Here is a 24,400-nt window from a genome sequence, read left to right as displayed (position 1 = left end):
AAAAAGTCATGCCCATAATGATAAACCACGTGTTCCTACTGCAGTTTGGCTAGTGATCTCAGCAGAGACGTGATGCCTAATTGCATGAGGAAACAGGCTCTAGGTACGCGCATAGGGAAAGAGCAGTTGAAGTCACCCATCTCTATTTGCCTTACTGGCCACTTGAAATATAAACTTAGAGCTTTTTGCTCCCACTCAGTGAGAATTAAGTCCCCAACAAGACAGAAGTATCTCTTTCCTGCTGAGTTTTAATGATGCTACCAGCATCATTGGTGCTGGACTGAAATTGAGATCCATCTATAGTAGTGACTGTCAAAAAATGAATGAAAATGTAGATTTGGCTTTTAAGACAGTTTGAAGCAGGACCTAAACATTCTTTAAATGGAGAAGCTTGGCTTCAAAGTATAATTTGGCAGCCACAGGAACATTCCTGTAGATCTTGCAGGTCCAGGTAAGGTGGTAGCACCAACACTAGCCATAACAAGGCAATGAGATTCAACTCCTGCTTCTGACAGTGTGTCCTGGTGATGGTGATGGGAGGAGAACTCCCCTGGCAGCAGAGTACTGGAGGGGAACTAATGCAGCATGTGCATGAGCAGTCAAGTGTATGTAAGGAGCTGAATAAATTTATTGTCAAATTACTCCTTTGTCTGACTGCCTATAGAATGCAGGCAATGGTATTGCCCTGAATTCCATGCTAACCTAACATGTAAATGGTAACAGGATTTGTGGGAGAGCCATCCATCTTGCTTTAAGAACGTGAGAGAAGCTATCAAAATAAGTAGTCTCTCAGGATGATTGTCAGTAATGTCCTATTTTTGCTTTGTTGTCTGAGTTTTTCTGGCTTCAACTTCCAGTTGTCGGATACTGTTGCGTTTTTTGTCCACTGGATAAATTCTATTTGTGATCTCTCTGATGGCACTTTGAGCCCCCCGTCAAGTTACCGTGGAACTTCTTTGTTGAGCGACAAGGATTTTGTTCCAGGGATGTCTCAGTGAAAAACAAAAACGAACAAAAAAACCCCACGTTTTCCAGTCCTTAAGTAGTTCTTATGCCTGAGCTGACTCTCATCAGTCTGTGTTTTCCTTGTCAGACACGGATTCCTCTTAGGAATAGTTCTCCCTGCACCACCAGCAGCATTATTGATGCCCTCTCAAAGCAGCACCAGTTGCGTGGCACACCAGGAGGGCTCGGTGCTGTTGGCTTCCTCTGGCAGTTCCTCCTGGATGTCTCTCAGTTCAGCCAGATTTTAATCCAAGTTGATGTTACGATGTTCACGTGTCTTAATGGAAACGTATCCGCAACTTGGATATAATAAAGAAGCCTACGTTTATCTCATTGATAGTCTTATTGACTCTATACACATAACTCAGCATCTTATTGTAAAACGATCTTGCTCTAACTTTGACAAGATCAATTTTCCATACGCACTTGTTGATTGGCATTAATTATCTTACAGACATTATATATTGCAGCTATCACTGTCAGCATTTGCATCCGTGCGTTTCTGCTCATCAAAGTGATTCACAACCATGAGCAAATCTTCATACTGAATAAACAAAACAAAATAACCCTTTATGCAGGTGTGGAACAGGGCTTAGAGAGGTTAAAAGGGAAGGAAAGAGAATCTGCCAGCTTTCCCAGGTAAGGGGTTTTCATGGGTGCTACCCATCACCACTTTTCATGGCCAACCTCCCGGTTTCAGCTGGCCTTGCAGAGACAAAGCACATCTGGGCTTTACTTAGAAGTTAAGAAATGAAGTAACTTAGGGGGAAGTGACTGCAGTGATATTTACTCCACTGTGCTCCAGAGCCAGAGGTCAGCTGGCCATGAAAAGAGTTGCAGCAAAGCTAGGAAGATAAACAGTGCTGTTTATAAATTCTTTCTTTGTGAAAAAAAAAAAATGAATGTTTAAAATAGCCTGATGTGATAAAAACTGGCTCGGAGCCCCATAAGCTGCAGTTATCAGAAAGCAAGCCATTTTTTCCCTCATATCTCTGGTCCTTTGGTACCCGCAATGAATCCCAAAGGCTTCCATGGGGCGCTGCTCTCATGGAGCTGAAGAACATACCCAGGGTTGGGACATCCCCTACCTAGTGGGTTTCTGTGCAAAACACAAACTGCCACATGCATGGGGCCATTGCTCTTCAGCAGCCCTGAGCCCACCAGCCTCTTCAGAATCCCAGAGCTCATGGAGATCTCCCACCTCCCACCTGATGCTGATGAGAGTTCTTGTCAACCCCCCGGAACGAGGCGCTGGTCTTTCCTCACCCTTTACCTTACTTTGACTTCATAATGGTGAGAATTCATTTTGAAGTGAATGCTCTGTTCTCTCGTTATTCCTTCCAAAGTGTTTAGGGTGCATTTGCTGTTCTCCCCTGCAGATGCAGTGCGAGTTGTTTTAGCAAAATCCAAACAGAAGGTCTCACAGTATCACCAGGTGCCAGGAGAAAAGGCCCGTTAGCAGTGGCTGCTCAATATATTAAAGCACTTGGCATTAAATGTGAATGCCAAGTGCTGCCCCTTTGCCACTGCACACTCGGCTGTCAGTTTGACCTGTGAAAATTGAAGTGTTGGGGTGAATGGAAGATTGGAAAACACTTAAAAATGGAATTTCCTTGATTTCTTCAAACCAAGTGAGATTACTTGTGCTATTTTGCAGTAGTGAGTTCCTGTGCAGTAACTCTGTGGTGTGAAGAGGTGTTGGCATGTTTCAGACTCTCCTCTAAAAGATAAATGCATAGAAATACAAAGCTTCTTCCTTGCCCTTCCTGAAACCAGGCTCTCAAAACCATTTGGTGTATCACAAGGGTTTGCCCTTTCCATGGGCACTTAGGTGCATGCACAGCCGGGTGCATTCTGTTGTAAAGCAATGCAGTGCCTGCCTTCTGAGAGCTGAAAATAATGCAGACAAACTCGTCCAAGCAGGGCACGGGGAGCTCAAGGTTATGAAAATGAAATCATTCTTCTTTTGCTTTTCCAATGACTGCTACTGTTAAAATGAGTAATTGTGGAGTGGCCATGTCCAGACAGATCTGTTTCTACTCGCAGTTCTTGGTGATAGGCAAAGATGCCCTGTGCAGCAAAGAAAGCAAACAGCAGCTGAAAGTCACTCTGGCTCATTTAAGCCTCCAAAGATCTGTGGGCCATTTGCTCACCGTTTTAGTGTTCCCTCACCTCCCTCCCCACCAGCCACCTCCATGCAGGTATGGAGGGAGCCATGTGGGACAGCTTGGCCTTTGCCCAGGAGCCAGGCATCCATAACTGCCTGCTGGCAGAGTCCAAGCTGTGCTCCCCCTTTTCTCAAAGGCACGGAGAGGCTTTGCTGATCGGGGAAGCAAGTTTAGCGAGTGCTCCTTCCACCATGGCCAACAAATTAAAGCCAAAGAGGCAGTAAAGTGCTATGGGCCATTACCCCTCTCATGGAGGAGGTTAAGTGTGATGAGGGCCAAATTGGCATTTAATGGGACCTAATTGATTTTATAAGCTGTTGTGTTAACAAGAGACTCGATTCCGTTCCCCCTCCATCACCAGGATGGATTGGTAACATCTAATGTGTGCCCTTCTTGACCCGGGATCATTCTCATTGTGGTAGAACCCAGCTTGGCATGTAAAGCACACACCAGCGCTGGGTCCCAGGGCAAGGGGTAGCAGGAGGATGCTGTTGAACTTCTTTCTTCCTGCCATCTCTAAGGGGTCCATAGCTTAGTCCAGACTTGATCTGAGAGCCCAGCATGGGCTGGGAGCAGTCTGAGTGCCTGCCAGATGCAGGGAAGCTGTTCAGCATCCCATGGGAAGGACAAGGAGAGCAGCCCATGTTAGAAAGGAGTTACCCCATAGCTCCAGCTTTTTGGCTTGCTTGGGCCATGTTGAGTAAAGAGGAATTGTCGTGGTCTGCATATAAAATACATCTTACAGTTAATGAATATGTGGAGCAAAAGATCTTTTGTTTTTTTAATATATTTTTTTTATTAAAACATAAAGAGGGCAACGAAAACAAAACTAATGGATTGGACACATATGACCATCCCCATGGAGATGGGGAGGGCTTTGCCAAGAGGTGGGCTGTATTCCAGACGTGTGCTCCAGATCCCCAGCGTTGCCATAAGTTTTCTTTTACTGCCAGACTTCAGGGTAATGTGTTTGTGGGTAGATGCAGGCGAAGCCCAACACTCTGTTATGTGGGTGGAACAGGAAAAAATGAATGTGAAAATTAGCCTCCAAGCCCCCAAAATAAAGGGTGGTGGAGGAGCTCTCTGGTGTGGCTGGAGTTACCCAAGGTGAGCACGGAGCCCTGCATGGCTGCCATGGCTGCTCCAGGGTGCAACACTACTCTGCAAGTGGCAGGCAGGGCTGAGTACTGACTGTGTGTAGCCTTTGCCACTGTGATGCAAGCAAGAAAGATGAATGTGCTGTTTTCTTTTAATTTAGCTTTTGACTGGGCTGTACAGCTGCTGGTCCTGATCTGATGCTGATGGGGTCCCAGTGGCCTGAGATCCTGCAGCCCATCAGCCCTGCCTTCTGCTTGGGAAACTGGGAGTTTCTGCCTCTCAAAAGTAGGCACAAAACGTAACCGATGCTGATAAAGCCGCATGCAGTAGCCAGCAATCCCTGCACGCATGCAAAGTGTTATTTATGTATTGCTGACTCCCTCCCAGCCGATGCTGTGCCATTGGAACTCGCCAGCTCTGACTAATGGTCCCAACAGCCGCGTGGGATATTTGAGTTGCTTTTCGTTTACAGATTCGGTGGGTCCCCGGTAATTGGAACGCGGCAACTTCTAACACATAACAGATGATGCAGCAGTGGAGGGCATTTGTCATTGCTTCACTCCCCTGCAGCAGAAAGGGCTCATAAGTCACAGCTGACAAATCTTTTAATGACTTTTAAACTTCATTTACAGGAAAGGATGACCATAATCAACAAACAATGATGGCTTACTAATCGTTCTGTATGATTTTTAAGAAGGAGCTTGGTTTTTTAAACCCTTTTAAAAGAGCTTAATGCTGCAAAGGAATGGGTGATGCTGTCCTGGAAGGTGTGAGGGGGTGAGAGCAGCGTCAGCTGTACCAGCCTGATCCATCACTCACAGGCACATTGTACAGAAAGGAATCCATCGCTGGTGTGATGTCGTTGATGGGGAATTGGAGCAGCAGGTGGTGTACATTCACCCCCAGGTTTGGCTGACGCCAGGGGCAGGATGGGTAAAGCACCACTGACCGTTGGGCAGATGGGAGCAGATGCAGAGGGCAGCATGGGAGCCAGGCTGTGTCTTAATCCATGTGTCCATATACACCAAGGGAGGCAAAGACCAGTAGGTGAGGAGCAAGAGAAAAGGTAATGGCAACTGATGTAGGCCATACCACAGCAGCCACCTCCAAGTGGGCCAGCTGCTCTCCTGTCCTCACCACTGGCATAGGGGTGGCTTCCATTTATCCCTCCTCTGTAGGGTGCTTTCCTTGGGGTGAGGGTGCTGCTGCCTCTCTGTCCCCTGCAGAGCCGTGAGTGCAGCATTTGGATGTGAGCAGACCGCACAGCAGGTGGAGTGGGAGCCCACAACCAGTTGACTTTACAGAGATGTATGTCTTAATCACTGGTGTCATTCTGAGTATTTAGACTGTCTGAAATAATTTTCATAGGCAGTCAGCTGGTAATTAACTCCAAGAGAGGACAAGAATGTCAAGAACTTCAGCTGCTAAAAAGCAGGGGGTCAGCATGCCAAGTGCTGCACCTTTCTCTGGCTCTGTGCTTCCTGAGGCCCCATCCGATGGCCTCCTCCCCATTCTGCAAGCAGTGTGAGGGGCAGGCACTGAGCATCAGCACACTCACTGGTGTGAATTCCCATGGGAAATGGGGATGATCAGCTGTTGTCCTGCATAGCAAAACATGCCTGGGTCCCACTGGGGCCTCAAGCTGCCCCTCTGACATGGGGTTCTCCTCCTCACCACATGGCTTTGCCAACTCTCACGGCATGTGGGGCTTTGCTGAAATCCCCAGTGGCAGGAAGCACATGGTTTTGTGGGAATGCTGATCTTCTGCTTGGTCATACAGAAAAACATGCCCCCAGCCCTCCAGGCTCCTAGGGGTTGCTGGCAGAGCAGGTTGGTGAGAGACTGAGGATGGTCCCACTGGGAGCACAGCAGTGTGTTGAGGAACTGATGGCATTGACACACTCAGCCGTGCCAAAAGGCAGGCAGAGATCATGGAATCATAGAGTCCTTAGGGTTAGAAGAGACCTTTCAAGGTTATCTGGTCCAACTGCCCTGCAGTGACCTAGATCAGGTTGCCCAGGGCCTGATTCAGTCTCACCTTGAAAGTCTCCAGGGGATGACCAAGGAGAAGTGCACCCTCTTTGGCAGCTGTTCTTCAGGAGCTGTAGCCCTATTAGGTGATTAAATTATTACTGTGGAGTCTCAGATTTCCCCCCTTGGCAATGCTCTGCTCACCCACCAGCCTTTGTCAGAGGGCTCCTGCTCCTTCAGCTCTCCATCTCCTCTTTGCCTGTCTCAGGGAGACACAACAAGCAGCACAAAGATGCCAGTTCATTAAGCTGCAAAGAAAGTTCCCAGCAAGTTCACTTGCTGAAGATCTCACTTTCCTCATGAATAAATCATGTGCTGTTAAAACAACAGTTGGGCAGGTGGGGGGAGTGTTCATTAAGGAACATCAAGTCAATAGGCGGCTGATGAGAACCTGTTTGCACTGTGTACAAGTGGGAGAGTGGGGGATGGAAACATTGTGTTTTCCCATTAGGGCAGTGAATGATAAAGAAATAAAGAATAATTCTCAAGAAATTAGTCATGGCCAGCCGTTAATGAGCATCTCGGTAACACTAATGAGCTGGCTTCAGATGCCTGAAAAGAAAGGACTTTAATTAGATTAATACATGTAGCATTGTCCATAGCCCAGTAGGTAATCATCAGGTTTTGCACCAGTGGGATTACAGATGACATTCTATTTAATTGCTGTTTCCTTTTCATTTTCTTCTTCCCCCCCCCCCTTTAAAGATTCTTCCCTCCAAAGAATTTTGTTTCTGTTCTGGAACGTAACCTAAATGTTATCCCTGGAATTCTGCATCTAAAAGTGCTGCCAGGCTGGGCTTATCCGAGTCAATTGACCTTTAAAATTTATTTTGCTGCTGTCAAAAAGAATGTGAGGCTGTTCGCAGGAGATTCCCAAGACGATTAGAAGCAGAGACTCCTGAAAAGTTGACTTGTTGCATGTTCTGCAATCAAAGGGTGATACAAAGTCTGTTTCTGGGGGGGGAAGAAATGCCTCCATTTAAGGGTTATTTTCATGGAAGAAGTAGAGCCCAGAAAAGTTTGGTGTGAATGGGACCATTCAGATTCTAGCAGGCGAAGAGGTGTGTTGTCTCACACCTTCAGACCCATGATGTTGATACATACAGGCTTCAGAAAATGCCCAAATTCTTGCTGCTAGCACAGCATGATGGGATGACTTTTGCATGGTGGTTTAATTGGCCCTGCGTGCTGTCAGGTGCAAGGAGCTGTCAGTGCTGGCTTCAGCAGCAGACAGACAGGCAGGCGGGCAGGGCTGGTGCAGTTGTACTTGGCTTTATCTCAGGGTTTCCAGCCATAGGTCATCCCTTTATCACACTCACTAGGATTTAAGACCTTGACAAATAGATTTTTAAGCTTTCTGTAGGCATGAATAATATGTAGGACAGATGGTTACGAGCCACAGCTATAAACTGTGTGCTGACCTGATAGACTTTGTAACTATTGTACCTTTAACAACTGATTAAATACTTATTAAAACAGCTACTGATTATTTATTGCTCCTTTACGAGGGATTTGCCAGATGAACTGAAATCTAAATCACGACCAGGTTTTCAAAGGATTGGCAGGATTTCTCCAGTTCAAAATGACTCGTTTTAATTAAAAATTGTAAAAGCAGGCTCTTCGCATAGCAGGACGGTGAGCTGGAGGAGTATTATGAAGCAGCTACTTCTGTACACGCTGTTGTGCACTCAGCATCCGCCTGTCTGCAGGAGCACCGTGCATCCGTCTGCAATGAGCCCCAGCTTTGAGGAGTTAGCACTTAAAAGCGGAGAGGTTAAGGAAACCAGCTCAATGAAGTAAGCGCTGGCCATTGTGGAGATCAGCCCCAATTTCTGGTCCATTTAGGGTCAAAGGGAGACATGCAGACATCCCCACGCTGCCTGTTCCCCAAAGGCATCCTCGCTCCTGCAGAAGCAATGCAAAACCTGAGATGTATTTATTTACTCCCTTCTTTTAATAGCTTCCTGGTCCCCCTAAGAATCATGTTTGGGAAAATCAGAGCCAGTCTCCCCAGAAAACCCAAGGACTGATTCAAGTTTATTCTACTTACTGGACCATACAGCAGTGGAGAGGGTATTTTCTGCTCTCTGGGAGAAAGGCTGAGACCCCCCAGGTTGCTGTGGAGGAAGTGCTGGGAACTCAAAAGCTATTATAAAGATTGCAGGGTTTGTGTTGGTTATTAAAGCAGTGCTTCAGAGCTTGGCTCCGGTGCCTGGGGACTCCCAGCAAATTACTGCCAGCTCCCAAGGAGGAGTGATTGGCACCAGAGGTGGCAGGGAGTTCAGTTGTAGATGCATCTGCCTTTCTGTGCTATTGATGGGGCAGAGCAAGGCAGGCAGGGTCTTGTAATGCACTGTGTTTATTTAAGGCTACTTCTGTGGATAAAGGAGGGGCTGCTTCATTCAGAAATCGCTCCGAGCCAAGTGCCTGGCTGCAGCAGAATCAGATTTTGACCTGAGCGAACACATAGCAGATGCACAGAGAAGAAATGAGCCTGTGTAGCTGGGACATACCCCAGCAAGCAAGCAAGAGGCATTGGGGCCACGCAGCTTCCAGCCTCAGATGACACTGGGGAACGCTGTGCCACCAGATGGGGCACCCCAAAGCTCCCTGAGGTCTCTGCAGAACTGGCACTTTGGTTGTCTGACTCTGAGTGCAGAGCCACCAAGCTGGGGAAAGTTGGGCAGAGACTGGGTCGGGATGAAAAACCGTGTTTCTCATTTTGTGAACAAGTGTGATAAGAGGAAAATAACAACCCGGCTGCGTGTGGCCGTCACACAAATAAAGAGCTTTCTGCAAAGAGAGAGTGGCGGGGCTGGGTGGTTTTTCTTTGCCTTCTTCTTCTGTGACAGTTCATCACTAAGACGGAGGCCTCTGGGGTTTTTAGACACCTGGCTCTCAATTAAACAGCTAATCTGTGAAGCAAGGCACTTAAAGCAGGAAGGAAAAATAGCTTATCAAGTAAACCAGCTCTGGCCTTGGGCTGCTACCGGATTGAATATCAATATCTTTAAGGCATCCCTGAACATGAGTGACAGCAGGGACCGTGACATCGTTTCCAGCCATGCTGCCCCGGGTAAGGAGGAGAAGTGAGGAATGGATGCTGCCAGGGACAGCTTGCACAGAGCATCCAGACTGTAGCCTGCATGGATGTGTTCCTCATCACGTTGAGCCCCAGCATGGCACTGGGCTTCTGGGGCTTTATAAGGTTTTTATTCTGTCCCATTCTACTGTATTTTATCTTACAGGGTTATTGTTAGCAGTTCATTGGTTTTGTGGAGCAGGAAGGTGTGTCGGTGTTATTTCACACAATTGCTTGAACAAAGCAGCTGAAGCTTTAAGCAAAGCAGCAAATATCAGGGAATTCCCAACAGAAGTACAAGAGTTAGAAGGACTGGCAGCTTTCCTCAGAAATTGGAAGTAAGCTTTGTGCCTCAGTTTCCCTTCCAGAAAGCAGAAGTAATCACACTCTTGTGCCCTTTGTGTTCTTTGAGGTCTGCAGCCAAGGGACCCCTTTATACATCCAGTTGTCCATGTCCAATTGATAAGAATCATTATTAGTTGCATTGTTTCTTTCTCACTCTCTTTTGTGACTCAAGTCTGCCTTGTTGCAGTACTCGCTTGGGGGAGAAAGGTAAAATAATAGCTGTGAGAATGTGTCCTCTAGAAAGGTGTAGTTATTAGAATATTGATGTATCACCACTGGTACCTCTCTCTGCTGTATGTATTTATATGTATATACATAATCGGAGAATCACCAAGATGCTCTGCCAAGGGTTCCCACTGGTTTTTATGGGATGCTATCAAAGGGATGGGAGCTCAAGGAGATCCTGTGCTGTGCTGACTGCAAGGGAGAGCTGTTTGTTGTGGGAGGTGGGGTTGGGCCAGTGCTGAATTTCACCCAGGTGTGGTGCAGAGTGCTCTGCTGCTGTGTGGTCAGGATAGGTGGTATTAGTATGTGGTGATCAGCATCTGGTGAGCAAGTGGTGATTAAAGTTGAGTTGTTATAGTAAGGGTAGCAAGAAGTGATGCAAAATGGGGATTGCGTGCAAGAAGACACCGGGAACTAATAGGATGAAAAGGGGGTTGTTTTCTCCAAGAAAGCCAGCAGTGTGTAAGGACAGCAGAAAACTGCTTGACACCAGCCTGTTAGATGGAGGATGTTGCTTGTAGGGCTGAGATCTCAGCCTGGGACAAGTGCTCACAGGTCCAGTGGTCGAGGTCATGGCTCCCATTTCTGTCACAACAGAGGTAGGGGCAGCACTCAGTGGGCAGGTGGCACTTGGGACCTCTGGTCCTCAGTGGTTTCCTCCCAAGTCTTACCAGTGATGTGGTTATCAGCTGGCCTTACCTGCAGTTTGTCACCCAGAGCGACCGTCCCATCACTGACCAGCCATGGGCACAGCTCCATCTGCAGCAGAAACTGTAAGGGAAGCACCTGCGGGTGCCATATCTGGAGCACATATGTGGTCAAGAGAGATGTGAGGTGGAAGATGGAACTTGGGGGCAGGCAGCATCCCACGTGGCACCTACCCCTCAGGTGGTACCTTGGGAATGCTGTGGGAGATGTCCTGCTGGGGAATGGTTGCCATTGAGCAGGGTGAGGAAGGAGCTCAAGGAATTCAGGCTGAAGGCTTCAGGCTTGCCTTGATTACCCATCTGTAAGATGGGGAGTTTGTGTCCCACCTTCATTAAGGTGTTGTCAGAGGGGTTTCATTCCTTGTAACTTGTTCATCCTAATGATGAATGAAGGTGAAGTGGAGGACAGGGCAGGGTGGAGGGATTATTGCTGGTAATTTATTTATCATTAAAGTGAAGATTCATCTGGTACCTGAGTGCCCTTCTTGGAAGCATCCTCATCCAGCTTTTAGTTTTAAAGAAAACACACCAATTGGACCAGATCCCTTGGCAGCAGCAGAGCTGGGTCATGATGCACCTGCTGAGAGCAGGCAGCCCTTTAAATATGAGGGGAAAGCCCTTGATTTACCCGAATCCTCCAGCCAGACCTTTGTGTTCTGCACATAGCATGGAAACAGCTTAGCCCACACCCCTCCCACACAGGCTTAAGGAGCTCAGCACACTGATGTAATTGGTGTTTACAGCTGCAAACAGCTGGTCAGGAATCGGAGCAGTGTAAATAATACTCTCCTGGGCGTGCTACAATTTGGGAAGTGTTTGGGCTAACAGCAGCTTTAAGGGTTTCCCTAAGCTGAGGTTTGGGGCAGCAGCATAGAATTGATCAGAGTGTGACAAGAAGTGAGTGTTGAGCAGCAGGGTTATATTTTAGTTTGTTCAGCTTGAAAGCTGGGAGATAGAAACATCCATTCACGGCAGCACAGCCCACAGCTCTGCACTGACTGCTCCTGGGTAAATATCACACTGTATGCGTGCAGTAATGAGCCCCAAACAGCTCCTCTTTTTTATGGAAGTTGAAAATCAAAGCAATATCTTTGGACAGCTGCAGTTTCTGTTGCATAAACAAGAGCAAGCTGACTTTAGGCAGCAAGACTGGATTTAGTTTAATGCAGTTCCCAGCCCTGATCTTTCCTAGGGACTGCCCATGAGATGCCCCAGGTAAGGGGGATCATGCCTTGAAGCTGTGGTAGCGGGCTGCAGTGCCTGCTTATGATTCCCAAGCGAACAGTGACATCTCCTGTTAGCTCAGAATGCAGCTCAAAGCCCAGCCCAGCAATGCTGGAGAGCAGATATCAGCTAGGAGCACAGACTTTCCTTCACCACTTAAATTTCATTGCTTGCTTCCAGAAAAATGAAGCCTCCTTCTATCTACAGATGCAGATCTGGTTGTCCTTGTGCATGGGGAGAGCCAGCCTGTGCCAGGGGGACTTGTGGGGAAGCCCCAGGAGGTGGGCATGAGCAAAAGTGCTGAATGCAAACTGCTCTAAAAAGAGCATCTTGAACTCTAATTAAGTGTAGACGGATAAAAACTTTATTTTAATTGCATTCAAGCTTTTATTTGGGTGTAAAATCTACTTAAATACTATTTTGTGCCTGAGAAGCAGCCAGCATACACTCAGAGTTAGCCTGATAAATGCATTTCTGCTGAGCTTTGTGCTGGCTGCAGCAGACTCTGCCCAGCACAGCAGCTGTAGTTGGGAAGCTGGTCCCCTTGCTCCAGCCTTTCTGGGACCTTTCTCCTCCTCCCCTTTTTGTAAGACTTGGGTAATTCCCTTGCACACCTTTCTGACTCCTGATTTGTTCATTCAGGTGTTCAAGATGTCATTGAAGGTGCAGACAAGCAACATAACAAACAAGAATGACCCCAAATCCATCAACTCCAGAGTCTTCATTGGCAATCTCAACACAGCTGTGGTCAAGAAGTCAGATGTGGAGACCATTTTCTCCAAGTACGGCCGTGTGGTGGGCTGCTCTGTTCACAAGGGCTATGCCTTCGTACAGTACTCCAACGAGAGACACGCGCGTGCCGCCGTGTTGGGTGAGAATGGGCGCATGCTTGCTGGCCAGACTTTGGGTAAGTCTTTTCTGCAGGTATTTCAACGTGTCCGGGTGCAACAGGGGCCAGCTGCCCCCTAAGGATAGTCAAGGCATGGCTGGGCCAAGGTCAGGCTGCAGCGTTGATTTGTAAGTCGGGGTCAGGTCTAGGGATGGTGAATGGGCCAGACACAGCCCACTGATGAGCCAGCAGGGCCATAGTGATGAGACAGGCCTGGGGGCATGTTGGTCCATGGGGCAGGAACAGCAGGGTCCATATCTAGGCACAGGCATGGCTGTGACAGAGCTGGAGACCAGCATCACAGCTGTTCTACTGATCGCCAGTGAGGCTAAGCATGGCCATTCAGATGTATTAGTGCCCTCAGGGCTGGACTTTGTAGAGGCAGAGGGGACTCTGGATAGAAAAAAAGTGGCATCCTGAAATGAAGGATTGGATTGAAATAACAGCAGCTCATCACCTTTATGGCTTCCCTCAGCACTACCAGAGGACTTGATCTCTCTTTTTTTTCACCATCAGGTGTCAGGTGTCTCACCATGTCTGATCACCTGGACATCATCTGTGATCAGCAGAGATGAGCTTCTCTGTGTTTGAGCCTGAGATGCCTGGTTGAGGTTGGGATGGAGGTACCAGCCTTAGCCTTGCCTTTCAAGAGAGGTGATAACTCAGGCTGTCTCAAACTAGCTTCAGCCAGCTGATGTTAAATGAGATAACTCTCCCCCCACCAGATATGTGAAAGTCTTTTGTCTGCACTGCTGTGCGATAAGAAATAACAAACAAAATCACCCCAGCTGCTCCCAGCTGCATCCATGTTTTGCAGATTGCTCTGAAGTGTCACATGCTGAGAAGCCTTTGTCACCAGCTTTAAGCTGAGAATTGGAACTGAAGACAGTGTTTGTAATGAAAAATCGTTATTTCCAAGTCTGCTGCAAGCAGCGGTCATTGGACACACAGGGGAGCAATTTGCAACCCATTCCCGCTCTGCTGCCAGCACAGCAGTCAGAAATAGGAAGTTGTGTGCTAGGTCATGTCTTTAAGCCACTGTGCTGTTTCCATCCATGGTTTACTCAAATGCAGAAACTTTTCTTCACTTCTCTTGCTGTCAGCACAAAGCAGAGCTGAAATGCAGTGTGCCAGGGTTGGTGCAGCCCAGATGTTGCCCACATGTTTGCAGCATTGGCAGACATGACGAGCAAGGGGCTGGGGAGCAGAGGAGCTCTTGCTGGCACTGCTGTCAGAGGTGCAGCTAAGCAAAGGCCTCACAGCCACTTTGCTGAAGAGAAATGCCTATAAAGGGTACTGTGATTAGAACTGTCCTATTGGTGCTGGTCCCAGAGGTCTGCCATGCCAGCAAGGTGGCTGGAGCCAGTGTCCTTTTCCAACTCCATGCAGTAACTTCAGATGATTGCACATGCAAGCACCTGATCCTGTGGAAGAGCAGCAAACCAGTGCACTTCAGGCCTACAGCTGCATTCTGGATGGCAGGAGCTCCTAAGGAATTACCACCCATGCTCTGTGGACAGCACCTGGTAAAGGGGCAAACTCCCTCAACCTGCTGTGGAGTAGCAGCTTGCAATAGTGCAGGGCAACATGTCCCCAGTGCCAGCAGGACTCATGTAGCAGGACATCCAAATCCAGAGCCATTCCTGCACACCAGGCTCCAGCTTGAGCAAGGCAGACGTTCATCTTTCTATCTGGTATCTTCCTCATAAGATCAGTTCTCTATCTGGATGTCCTAATAGTGTTTATTCCATCTTATTTTATTCTTCTTCTTTTATCAGCAGATGTGCAAACTGTCAGACTTTGCATTTTAACTTCTCAGCAAGATACTGAATGCATCATTAAATTGAGGTGTTTGGAAGCCATGTCTGCAGTCCATCCCTCACTGAGTCATGGACTGCTCTGCTAGGCAGGTCCTGGCTACCACTGTGCTTTCTGCAGAGGCTCCCAGAAAATCCAGTCATTGCAGGAGGCCATCACCATTTCAGTGCAGGAGCTGTGCACTTCAGGCTGGATCCACACCACTAACCTGGCCTTGCCATCTTTGCCAGACAAAGCACAACCTCCTCATTTAGTGCAGGAAGAGACACCTGGTTATGGGCAGGGGGAGATACATACCGTGGTCTGAGCAAACTAATTCAGTGATGAGAAGCAGGGAGCCAGAATGGAAATGGTATACAAATAGGCCCAGGCTGATGTGCATGCTGAGCTCTTGTCTTTCTGTGTTCATTGTCAAGGGAGTCCTGAGGGTTCTGACTGCTCATCACCACTGCAGGTCAAAAGTACAAATCTCCTATTCTGACTGTACGCCCCAGTGAAGGCTCTGTAGTGCTATTTCTAGCAGTGCATACCAGCAAATTGAGCTAATTGTTGTCATTATCTACATTATCCACCATTCAGCTTTCATTGCATCTCCCTGGAAGGGTGTCAGTCAGCGTGGTGCTGTCAGTAGCTCTCCATTTTTGCAGGAAAAGTGACTGGCAGCTTGCAAGATGCACCCTGACATCAGAATGAGTTCACAGCTGGAGAACTGCCAGTACAGCAACACACAGCATGGCCACAGTGGGTGGTGGGCCCTTTGCTTGCAAGGAACTCATTTCTAGGGCATGCATGTGATGTTGAGCACAAGTCTTGTACCTGGCAGGTAAAGGGAGGTGCAGCTGTTGTGCAAATAACTGCAATTCATTTCCATCTCCAGAAGCAAGATGGTAACACACACCCCAGATGGATGCAGTTGTTCTTTTCTGTCCCTGCCAGAAGAAACCTCCAGGGCCTCAGGCTGTTGTGATTGGACAAGATGAGAGGATTTCAGACTAAAAGAGGGAAGATTTAGATTGGATATAAGGAAAAAGATGGTGATGAGGCACTGGCACAGGCTGCCCAGAGAGGTGGTGGATGGCCCATCCCTGGAGACATTCAGGGTCAGACTGGGGGCTCTGAGCAGCCTGTTCAACATGCAGATGCCATTGTTCATTGCATGGGAGTTGGACCAGATGATCTTTAAAGGTCTCTTCCAGCTCAAAAGATTCTATGATTTGCAGAGTCCAGAAGCATTTAGGCAGACTTATGGTCACTCTTGGCTCTGGCTTGCCAGGCTCCTGGCAGTCTCCATGAAATTGGCTCTATCACTTTGTTCCCACGTCAAAAACATGTTTGGCAGTGAGACTGGGGAGAGAAATTGCCTCCACAAATTAGAGCTGTTCATTCTTCTTGCCCTTCATCAAAGATGTGCCTGAGAGATCAATTGGGTGCATGCCCCTACACCTCATACACCTTTTAATGCATCCCAGTTCAGAGCAACTTTGTGGCTTGTGCTTGACGTTCATTTTTATTCTAGAAGGAGCAAGGAATAAATTGGAACTACTGGCAGTTTTCTGTATTCTGTGCCTTATCATAACAGCACTGTGCTCCCCTGGGAAGCCTGCCCTGAATTTGTGTACACGGGTTTGAATGTGTCCAGAGGCACTGACTTTGAAAATAAGTGTTTTGTATCTGTGTAGAGCAAGAGGAAAACATTTGCTTTCCTCTGAAGGTCCAGCAGGGACCAGCTGAAGGAAGGCAGGAGCGCAGCATGTCTATCCCAGCAGAGTGCAGCGGGGCTTTGCCTCACTGTGTGGTTGGTACAGCTTTCATGGGCACAGAAGGTAATGTTGCATCTGCTTTGCTTGTTGCAGATATCAACATGGCTGGGGAACCTAAACCTAACAGACCTAAAGGGCTGAAGAGAGCAGCCTCCACGTTATACAGGTAGGTCATCACAAACCTCCTGACCCAGGCACTCTGGGTTGGTATTTCCCACTGTCTTGTCAGGCTTTCTCCTCCCATGGCCTTTCCTGAGCCTGGCTCTTGCAGCACCACTCAGGGCTGTGTTTAAGGGATCAGTCAGTGGCAGACACAGGGCTGGCCAAGGCCTGTGCTGTTGTGAGCCTCCACCTGGGCATGGCCTGACCCACAAACAGTGTAGGAAGTCATCAGATCAGTAATTGGAGGTGACCAAGGAGATGGTCAAGGGAAGTCCCAAGGGAGCAAGTGCTTCCAAGCAGTGAAGAGAACGCTGAGCCGAGGGATGAGTGGGACACAGGGTAGGTCTATGAGAGATGTAGAGTGTTACAGATGTCAGAGTGAGTCTTCAGTGCCATTCTTGCCAACTCTAGAGACTTCATCGTGATTCTCATGACCACTGATGGTTTTCATTGAAGCCTCACAGTCTGGAGCTGTGGGAGTGTGGGAGAAGTGAACCTAGAAGGTTTAAGAACCCAAAACCAAATAACAAGATCCCAAAATGTGTTTTATTTGTACATTTGAGTGATTGCATTCACATGAAGACTAGGGCACTAAGTCAGTATTTAGAAAGTGTGATGTTGAGAAGGCAAGAATAAGATTAGTATCAGTGTTACAAGTGAATGTTGCAATGAAAGAAAATCATGAGAGAACTGTGGGTTTTCCCCTGAGAAGAAAAGAAGTGAGAGAGATGAAGAGAAGTGAAAAAAACTATGATCCAGACTCAGTCCAATAGCACAGTGCTAGTAAATGGCAAACCTTAGCAGTGCAGCATGCTGCTGATGTAGCTAAACCCACCAGAGCTTCAGAAACCCACCCACCACCACCCCCAAGGCATCTGCCAAGACCTTCCCCAAGCCTCTCAGCTCAGTTCTTTGCAGCATTCACAAGGCAAATTCTCCCTCCCTTCCGCAACCAGCATGTTCTTCCCTGCTTTTCCCCCCTCATAGGACTCATAGCTGGTCCTGCTCATAGGACCAGCCAGGCCCTGCTGTCCCCACCAAGGTGGTGCAGCCAGGCTGGTGTGATCTTGAATCGCAGCTGAAAGGGACACATCTCCCTTCTGCACCTGGGCCCGGCATCCCCAAGGAGATCATGGTAGGCTTTCAGGATGGCTGGGCCCACACTGGCAGATGGTGGTTGTCCCACTAAGTTTATGTTGGCTCAGTTGTCTTCTGTCTCCCCCAGCTAAAACCAGGAGGGTAATGTTGGAAAAGGGAGCGTCACCTGCATAGACCTGCTGCTCCACATGGACTATCACAAGTCCATGGGGCCAGATGGATTCCACCTGGGGGTACTGAGGGAGCTGGCAGAGGTGATTGCCAATCTTCTTTCCACCATCTATGGGCAGTCCTGGTCAACTGGAGAGGTCCCAGATGACTGGAGAGTTGCTCATGTGACACTCAGCTGTAAGAAGGGTTGTAAGGAGGATCCAGGGAACTACAGACCTGACCACAGAGCCAGGTAAGGTTATAGAACAGAGTGAGATCTTGAGTGAGATCACACGTGTGCAGGACAGCTGGGGGATCAGCCCCAGGCAGCATGAGTTCACAAAAGGCAGGTCCTGTTTGACCAACCTGATCTCCTTCTGTGAGCAGGTATCCTGCCTGCTGGATGAGGCTGTGCATATAGTCTGCCTGGACTGCAGCAAGTCCTTTCATCACTGTCTCCCACTGTCTTTTGGAGAAGCTGGCAGTCCATGGCTTGGGCGGTTACACTCTTTGCTGAGTAAAATACTGTCTGGATTGCTCAGCCCACAGAGTGCTGGGAACAGAGTTACATCCAGCTGGTGACCAGTCACAAATGATGTTCCCCAGGGGTTGGTATTGGTGCCTGTGTTGTTCAGTGTCTTTATTGGATGTGGGAATTGAGTGCACTCTGAGTAAGTTTGCAGATGACACCAAGGTGGGGAGAAGTGTCAATCAGCCTGGGGGTAGGAAGGCCCTATAGAGGGATCTGGACAGGCTGATGGATGGGCTGAGGCCAATTTGATGAAGTTCAGTGAGGCCAAGTGCTGAGTCCTGCATTGTGGTCACAACAACCCCAGGCAGAGCTACAGGCATGGGGCAGAGTGACTGGAAAGCCATGCAGAGGAAAAGGACCTGGGGGTATTAGCTGACAGCTGGCTGAACATGAGACAGCAGTGTCCCCAGGTGACCAAGAAGGCCAACAGCATCCTGGTTTGTGTCAGAAATAATGCAGCCAGCAAGAGCAGGAGGTGATGGTCCCCCTGTGTTATGGGGAGCAGCTGAGGGATTGTTCTGTCTGGAGGAGGCCCAAGGGAGGCCTCATCACTCTAACTCCCAGAATGGAGGTTGTGGCAAAGTGGGAGTCAGCCTCTGCTCCCAGGTAACAGCAATAGGACGAGAGGGAACGGCCTCAGGTTGCAGCAGGGGAGCAAAGTGCTTTCGCATTGCTCCAAGGGTCTTAGTGTAGATTTAAGCCAGCTTGGCTCTTAGCCAGAATTTGACCTTCTGGTTTTGCAGGGAGAAAAAGTACATCTGTGCATCATTTCCACTGCTGTATGGAAATGGAGATGACACAAATCCTTCTATGTAGTTGTACACATACAACTTGCATGGTGCCATAATGCAAATCAGTTCGTTCCATATATTATGTGATAGAGCATTTCTTTGTCAGCATTTACTTTTCAGCTCTGCCTTGACCACTAATCCTCTGTTGAAATGATCAGTGTTTCAGCCTTCCAGGCTGCCATGTAGCTGAAGAGAGAGATATTTGCTTCCTCCCACAGATATGGATGTGCTAAAATATGGGCCAGAGACTGCTCTGAGTTTCGGCAGTATTTCATCCCAGATTGGTGACAGATTTAAACTTTGCCATCTGGACTAGCAGTGCTTACGTTGTCTCGTGGAAAGCCAGGAACCCAGGTTTGCAGTGAGCTGTGGTTGTAGCATTTCCTAGTCATCATAAATTGTTCTGAATGTTAGGCTTAAAAAATGGCAGCACGATAATTTATAGAAATGCTGTGTTAAACACACAAGATTACTTTTTCAGTGGTTGGGTTTTACTTCGCCTAGCTACAAGTCTGCATGAGAGAGGCAAGTATTAGAGAAGGCAAGACAAAGGATGTCTCATTTTGGACATAAAGGAAGCAAAAATCTTGACAGTCTTATGTGATCCATCAGCCCCAGGATACGTTTGGGTGTTGAATTGAAATCTCTTGGAGGTATCCTCCCATCTACCTCCAGAAGGTAGAACATAACCCCAGGTTCACACCATCATCAGTTTTTGGAGATGGCTTTACAAAAGCCAGACAGCCAGTTGTTTTTTACCTTGCTCCCATCTCTGTTCTGCCCTGATCCCTCCATATCTTCATGTCCAAGGAGGATTTCCTGGGGTATTTTGGGCTACACTGGGGTTGGTGCTCCTCGCATACTGGGACCTGGCTGGTCAGTGCTGCAGGCTGTGAGGAGCAGATGGCTCTGCCCTGGGACGTGCTGCAGGGCAGTGGAGCAAACAGAGCTGTACTGACCATAGACCTCTGCCCTTCCCATGATGTTGGTGCTAAAAGGACAGGCAGCCTTGAGACAATCTAAGTCCTTCAGGGGACATACAGCGTGATGGGCACAGACCTCCAATGACAATTCCGCAGCCTGTGGATACAGCTGGACAATGTCCTTCAGCCCAGCTGGCATCCACATCCCTTACTGTACCCATTGCAGCCCAAAAGCTGCAGTCACACCACCTCCAACCAGCAGAGCAGTGACACCCTGTGCCCCTTGGTGCCAGATTTGCCAGCACAGGGCAGAGAAACAGCCCCAAGGCAGAGCAGAGGTCAACAACGATACCCATGGGGTCCAGCACTGGCAAGGATTTGTGAAGCCCTTTTGCATCCCCAGTGTCTCAGAAATGCTGGGCTCCCTTCCAGCATTTCTCTCCCATCTTCCCAGCTAGCTGCAGGAGGAAAGAACCTCACACCAGATGTGCAAGGCTTTAAAAGCTCTCTGCTTAATCATGGCCAGATTTTCCAAGTAGCTTTCCAGTAGATATTATTTCTACTGCTGCACTAATTAAGGTTGTGCAGTTGTTAATAGAAGGATGTGAGCTGAGCGCAACCTGTTGCCTGTGACGAACAGCCCGGGTAATTAAAAGCATGGCCACTCAGCTTCATGTTTGCTATTCAGGTACATGCTCAGAAATGGCACCTCGAATGTAATGTAAATTCAGCACCTAAAAACAATTGCCCTTCAATTAGAAACGCATGGGTTCTGCACCTTTGCGAGTTGCTACTAAACGTTGTTTAATTGCTCGAGAATAGCAATGCAGAAGGAATGCATCGGGAGTCGTGCTGCTTGACATGGCCTTACAGGCTTCTGCTGCCTCTCTCTGATTGTCCCTGCTTTCGTTTTAAAGGGCACAGTGTCACCAACTGATTGAAAAACAGCAAAAATTATTCATGTACATAAAGGAAGCCCTGTCAGGTCAGTGAGTAATGATTCATCCACCGCAGGAAGGTTTATCCTACGTGCAGGGAAATTATCGGGTGTGCACATTTCAGATAAATCACTGGAGCTAAGACTTTCCACTGGCATTTTTCTATTCTCGTGTCAGAAGAGCTGCCCTTTGCTCCATGCCTGACTTCCAAGGCTGCTGGTAAGAGCATCCAGCACTGCCTCCCTCCTCCCACAGCCTCCTGCAGGACCGGCCATGACCTGGATGGTGTGTTACAGCAGGGTTCAGACGAGAAAAAAACCCTTATTTGAGTCCTCGGCCTTCCTGGAGGGCTGTGTCGTGGTTTCCAGGTGATGAAAGAAGCAGAGGTCAGAGTGTTTGCCATCCCTCACTGCAATGAATCGGAGATGAACTCCTCTCACACACATTCAGCCCTCCACTCTTTCATGGGGTCTGGTTGTCTGGACTCCCTTTGTGCTCACTGGATTTGAACAAAAAGCACCACTTCCATCAGCGCAGTTCGTTTGACATCATTTCAGATGTCTGCCTTTGGCTGTGATGAGCCATGGCCTGGAATTGCCTCTTGCTTGGATGTGTTGGGATGTGTTTACGTTCCTGCTGGCTGAAGTTAAACAAGACACATCCCATTGTTTTTTGGTGGAAGTCAGAACCAGCTCTCCAGGATAATTAAGCATCTACTTCCTTTTGGAAATTACTTAAAGAATATTTGGAGTCAGAGTAGGATGATTCCCCTCATTCTGGCTTTCTACCCACAAAATTAGTAGGTGGCCCTGGACCCCACATCCTGTACATGGGGCATGCTGCAAGCAAACCCTGCTCTGAGCCCATGGGTCTGCTGGTGGGGAGAGGAGGTCTGGAGGAAAAGCCAGCTCAGATCCAGCACCTCACACATGATACAGGTGAGAAGAAAGCAATGAGAGTGTTTCTGAGTCGTGCCAGATGGCCCCCAGGCTTCGAGTTGCTCATCAGGAAACGGCCCCAAGTTGCCTTATGATCTCTGATCCCTGATGATCTGCCCAACAAGAGATGGTCCTGATTCTTCTCACCCAGAGTCCTTGAGCTGCATGGAAAGATCCCCACTGTTCTCTCCTGCCCACGGATACAGGGAACATTGGTGTCCTTGCTGGAGTTAGCCAGGAGCATTTCACCTGAGCATGTCGGGTTTGACGAATGTCACAGGATTGTAGCAATTTCATTTAAGTTGCAGCTAAAGAAAGAAAAAGAAAGGTAGCGTGGGAGTCTGACAGCATAGCAGCATCCTCTTTCAATTTTCCTTTCAAATGACATCTTATTTTGATTCTATTCTGTGTTTATTGGATTCAAACAGAATTGGAGTCAAACATGCCTAGTGATCAAAATAGATTGGAGAGCCGAGGGCAGCTGTTGTTCTTGGAGATTTTCTGTATTTTCAGGTTTCATCCTTGGGCCGAATGGAAATAAAGTTATTGGTCTTGAAAAAAATACATCTCCTTTTTCCATACGAACAGGCTGGTTATATTCCAGCAAGAGCAGATGCGGTAGGAATTACCTTTGCCTTTTGGCTGTGAAAAACATAACAGAGAATAAATACAGACCATGCAGGGTTTTGGATGGGAGGCTGCTGTGAGGCCAGCAGGTGTGGTGTCTTCAAGTCAGATCAGAAGGGGAGGGTGGCAAACCAAAGTGCAAGGTGGGATGGTCAGTGCCAGCACAGATGCTCTGGGTTAAGATTGAACTATGCTGTCCAGCAGACACCGTGGCCAGCCAGCCATCCTTACAATGCAGGACACCATATTTACTCCTGGGCTACATACTTGAGTGCTCACCCTGCCTTCTTCCTATCATCATCTCCTTGTTCCCATTAGTACTTTATGGTTTCACTATACACCTTTTGCTTTCAAGGGCTGCATTGTCTTTCTTCACAGCAGCACAGCTTCCCATGCAACCAGTAGTAATGCAGGCAGCAGCACACAGGATGTGGGGAGGGTCTTCCTGGGAGAAGGGAACTTAAAACATCTTCAGTAGCAAAGATGTTAAATGAATAAATATCACCGTCTTTGTGACTTCTTCCCTACCAATTGTATATGATATGAATTGTAGCAAGGCAGCAGCAGGGCAGGTAGGGCTGCGTCCTCCTGATGTGGGCACATCCCAGTCCCTCCAGTGCAGGAGGGAGGGATGTCAGCAGTGCTCTGGGAGCAGGTAAACCAGTGCAGTACAGACACAGCCCCTCAGCCATGCGTGGAGCTCTTCTGCCAGGTGGGCTGGTGCTGGAGGGCTGTCCCTGCTCTGGGACTTGGTGTCTGTTTGGAACATGGGCATCCTCACAGTGTATGTGTGGACAGTTGCTCCCAGCCCCACTCTGTAGATGTTAACCCATCTGCACTTCTTGCTTCTCCCTCAGGCAGCCCCATCTTCACCCAACATCACCCCTTGTGCGCTGCACCGACCTCGTGAAGACCCAGGACCGTGAAGGTGGGGTGGGTGGTGGCTGTAGGAATACCTCGTCAGCAGTAATTAACCTGTGTCACCCTGCTTCTTCCTGCAGCGGCTATGACTTCGACTACGACTATTACAGAGACGACTTCTACGACAGGTGAGCTGGGGAGGCTGCAGCCGAAGGGGCTTTTCTGTGAGTCGTGGGTCCTGGCAGCAGCATCCAATGGTCTGACCTGCCAGATCCTGGGCTGTGATGCTTCAGCTCCTGCTTCCCCCGTGTCCCCACAGGCTTTTTGAGTACCGGGGCCGAGTGTCTCCAGTGCCCAGGGTGGTTCCAGTGAAGCGGCCGCGGGTCACCATCCCCCTCGTCCGGCGTGTGAAGGCAACGCTCCCCGTCAAGCTCTTTGCTAGATCCGCTGCCATTGCCAACAGCTCGGCCAAGCTGAAGTGTGAGTGTGTGCGTGCAGCGCGGGGTCTGCTCGTGCCATCTACAACACAGCCCCCAGCCTCCAGCCAGGCACCCATGGGGCTGGGTGCTCCCAGGGTAAAACCTGCAAAACCCCAGAACACCCGCAACCAGCAGCATAGGGAGGGCTTTTCAGAAGTCCACAAGCTGCTGATGAGGCAGGAGAAGGTGTAAGCACAAGCACACACCCTTTGAGCCCCCCCAGTGCCACAGTGGGAGTGATGGCACTTCCAAGTACACAGGATGGTGTATGGCATGGGATATCCCTTTGGCCAGTTGAAATCAGCTGTCCTGTTTCTGTCCCCTACCAGCTCCTCGTGTCCTCCCTCATTGACAGGACAGTAGGAGAAACAGAGAAAACTGAAATGTCCTTGGCTCTGTACAGAGCTGCTCAGCAACAGCTGGGTGCATTATCAACATTGCTTTTCTCCTAAAACCAAAACACAGCATCATTCCAGACACTGGGGGGAAAAACAACTCCGTCCCAACTGAAACGAAGATAGCTCCTCACTGCAAGAAAGACATTGAGGT

The 24,400-nt window shown here is 48.5% G+C and overlaps 1 protein-coding gene across 3 annotated transcripts in view; it reads left to right on the top strand.

Annotated features, from left to right (window-relative positions):
• RALY (RALY heterogeneous nuclear ribonucleoprotein) overlaps positions 1–24,400 on the top strand; it is a 106,850-nt gene that overhangs the window by 75,550 nt on the left and 6,900 nt on the right. For 2 of the 3 annotated variants that reach the window (XM_072350443.1, XM_072350441.1), the window contains 4 exons: positions 12,528–12,792; positions 16,446–16,518; positions 23,513–23,560; positions 23,692–23,852. In XM_072350443.1, coding sequence (XP_072206544.1) covers positions 12,537–12,792; positions 16,446–16,518; positions 23,513–23,560; positions 23,692–23,852 — 538 coding nt within the window. In that variant the 5' untranslated portion in view covers positions 12,528–12,536. Of the gene's footprint in view, positions 1–12,527; positions 12,793–16,445; positions 16,519–23,368; positions 23,561–23,691; positions 23,853–24,400 lie in introns of all 3 variants that reach the window. The other variant, XM_072350440.1, reaches the window with a different exon arrangement.

This window comes from Excalfactoria chinensis, chromosome 15 (genome assembly GCF_039878825.1).
Source record: "Excalfactoria chinensis isolate bCotChi1 chromosome 15, bCotChi1.hap2, whole genome shotgun sequence".
Classification (NCBI taxonomy): domain Eukaryota; kingdom Metazoa; phylum Chordata; class Aves; order Galliformes; family Phasianidae; genus Excalfactoria; species Excalfactoria chinensis.
The sequence above is the reverse complement of the archived record's forward strand: the minus strand, read 5'-3'. Positions and strand labels throughout refer to the sequence as shown.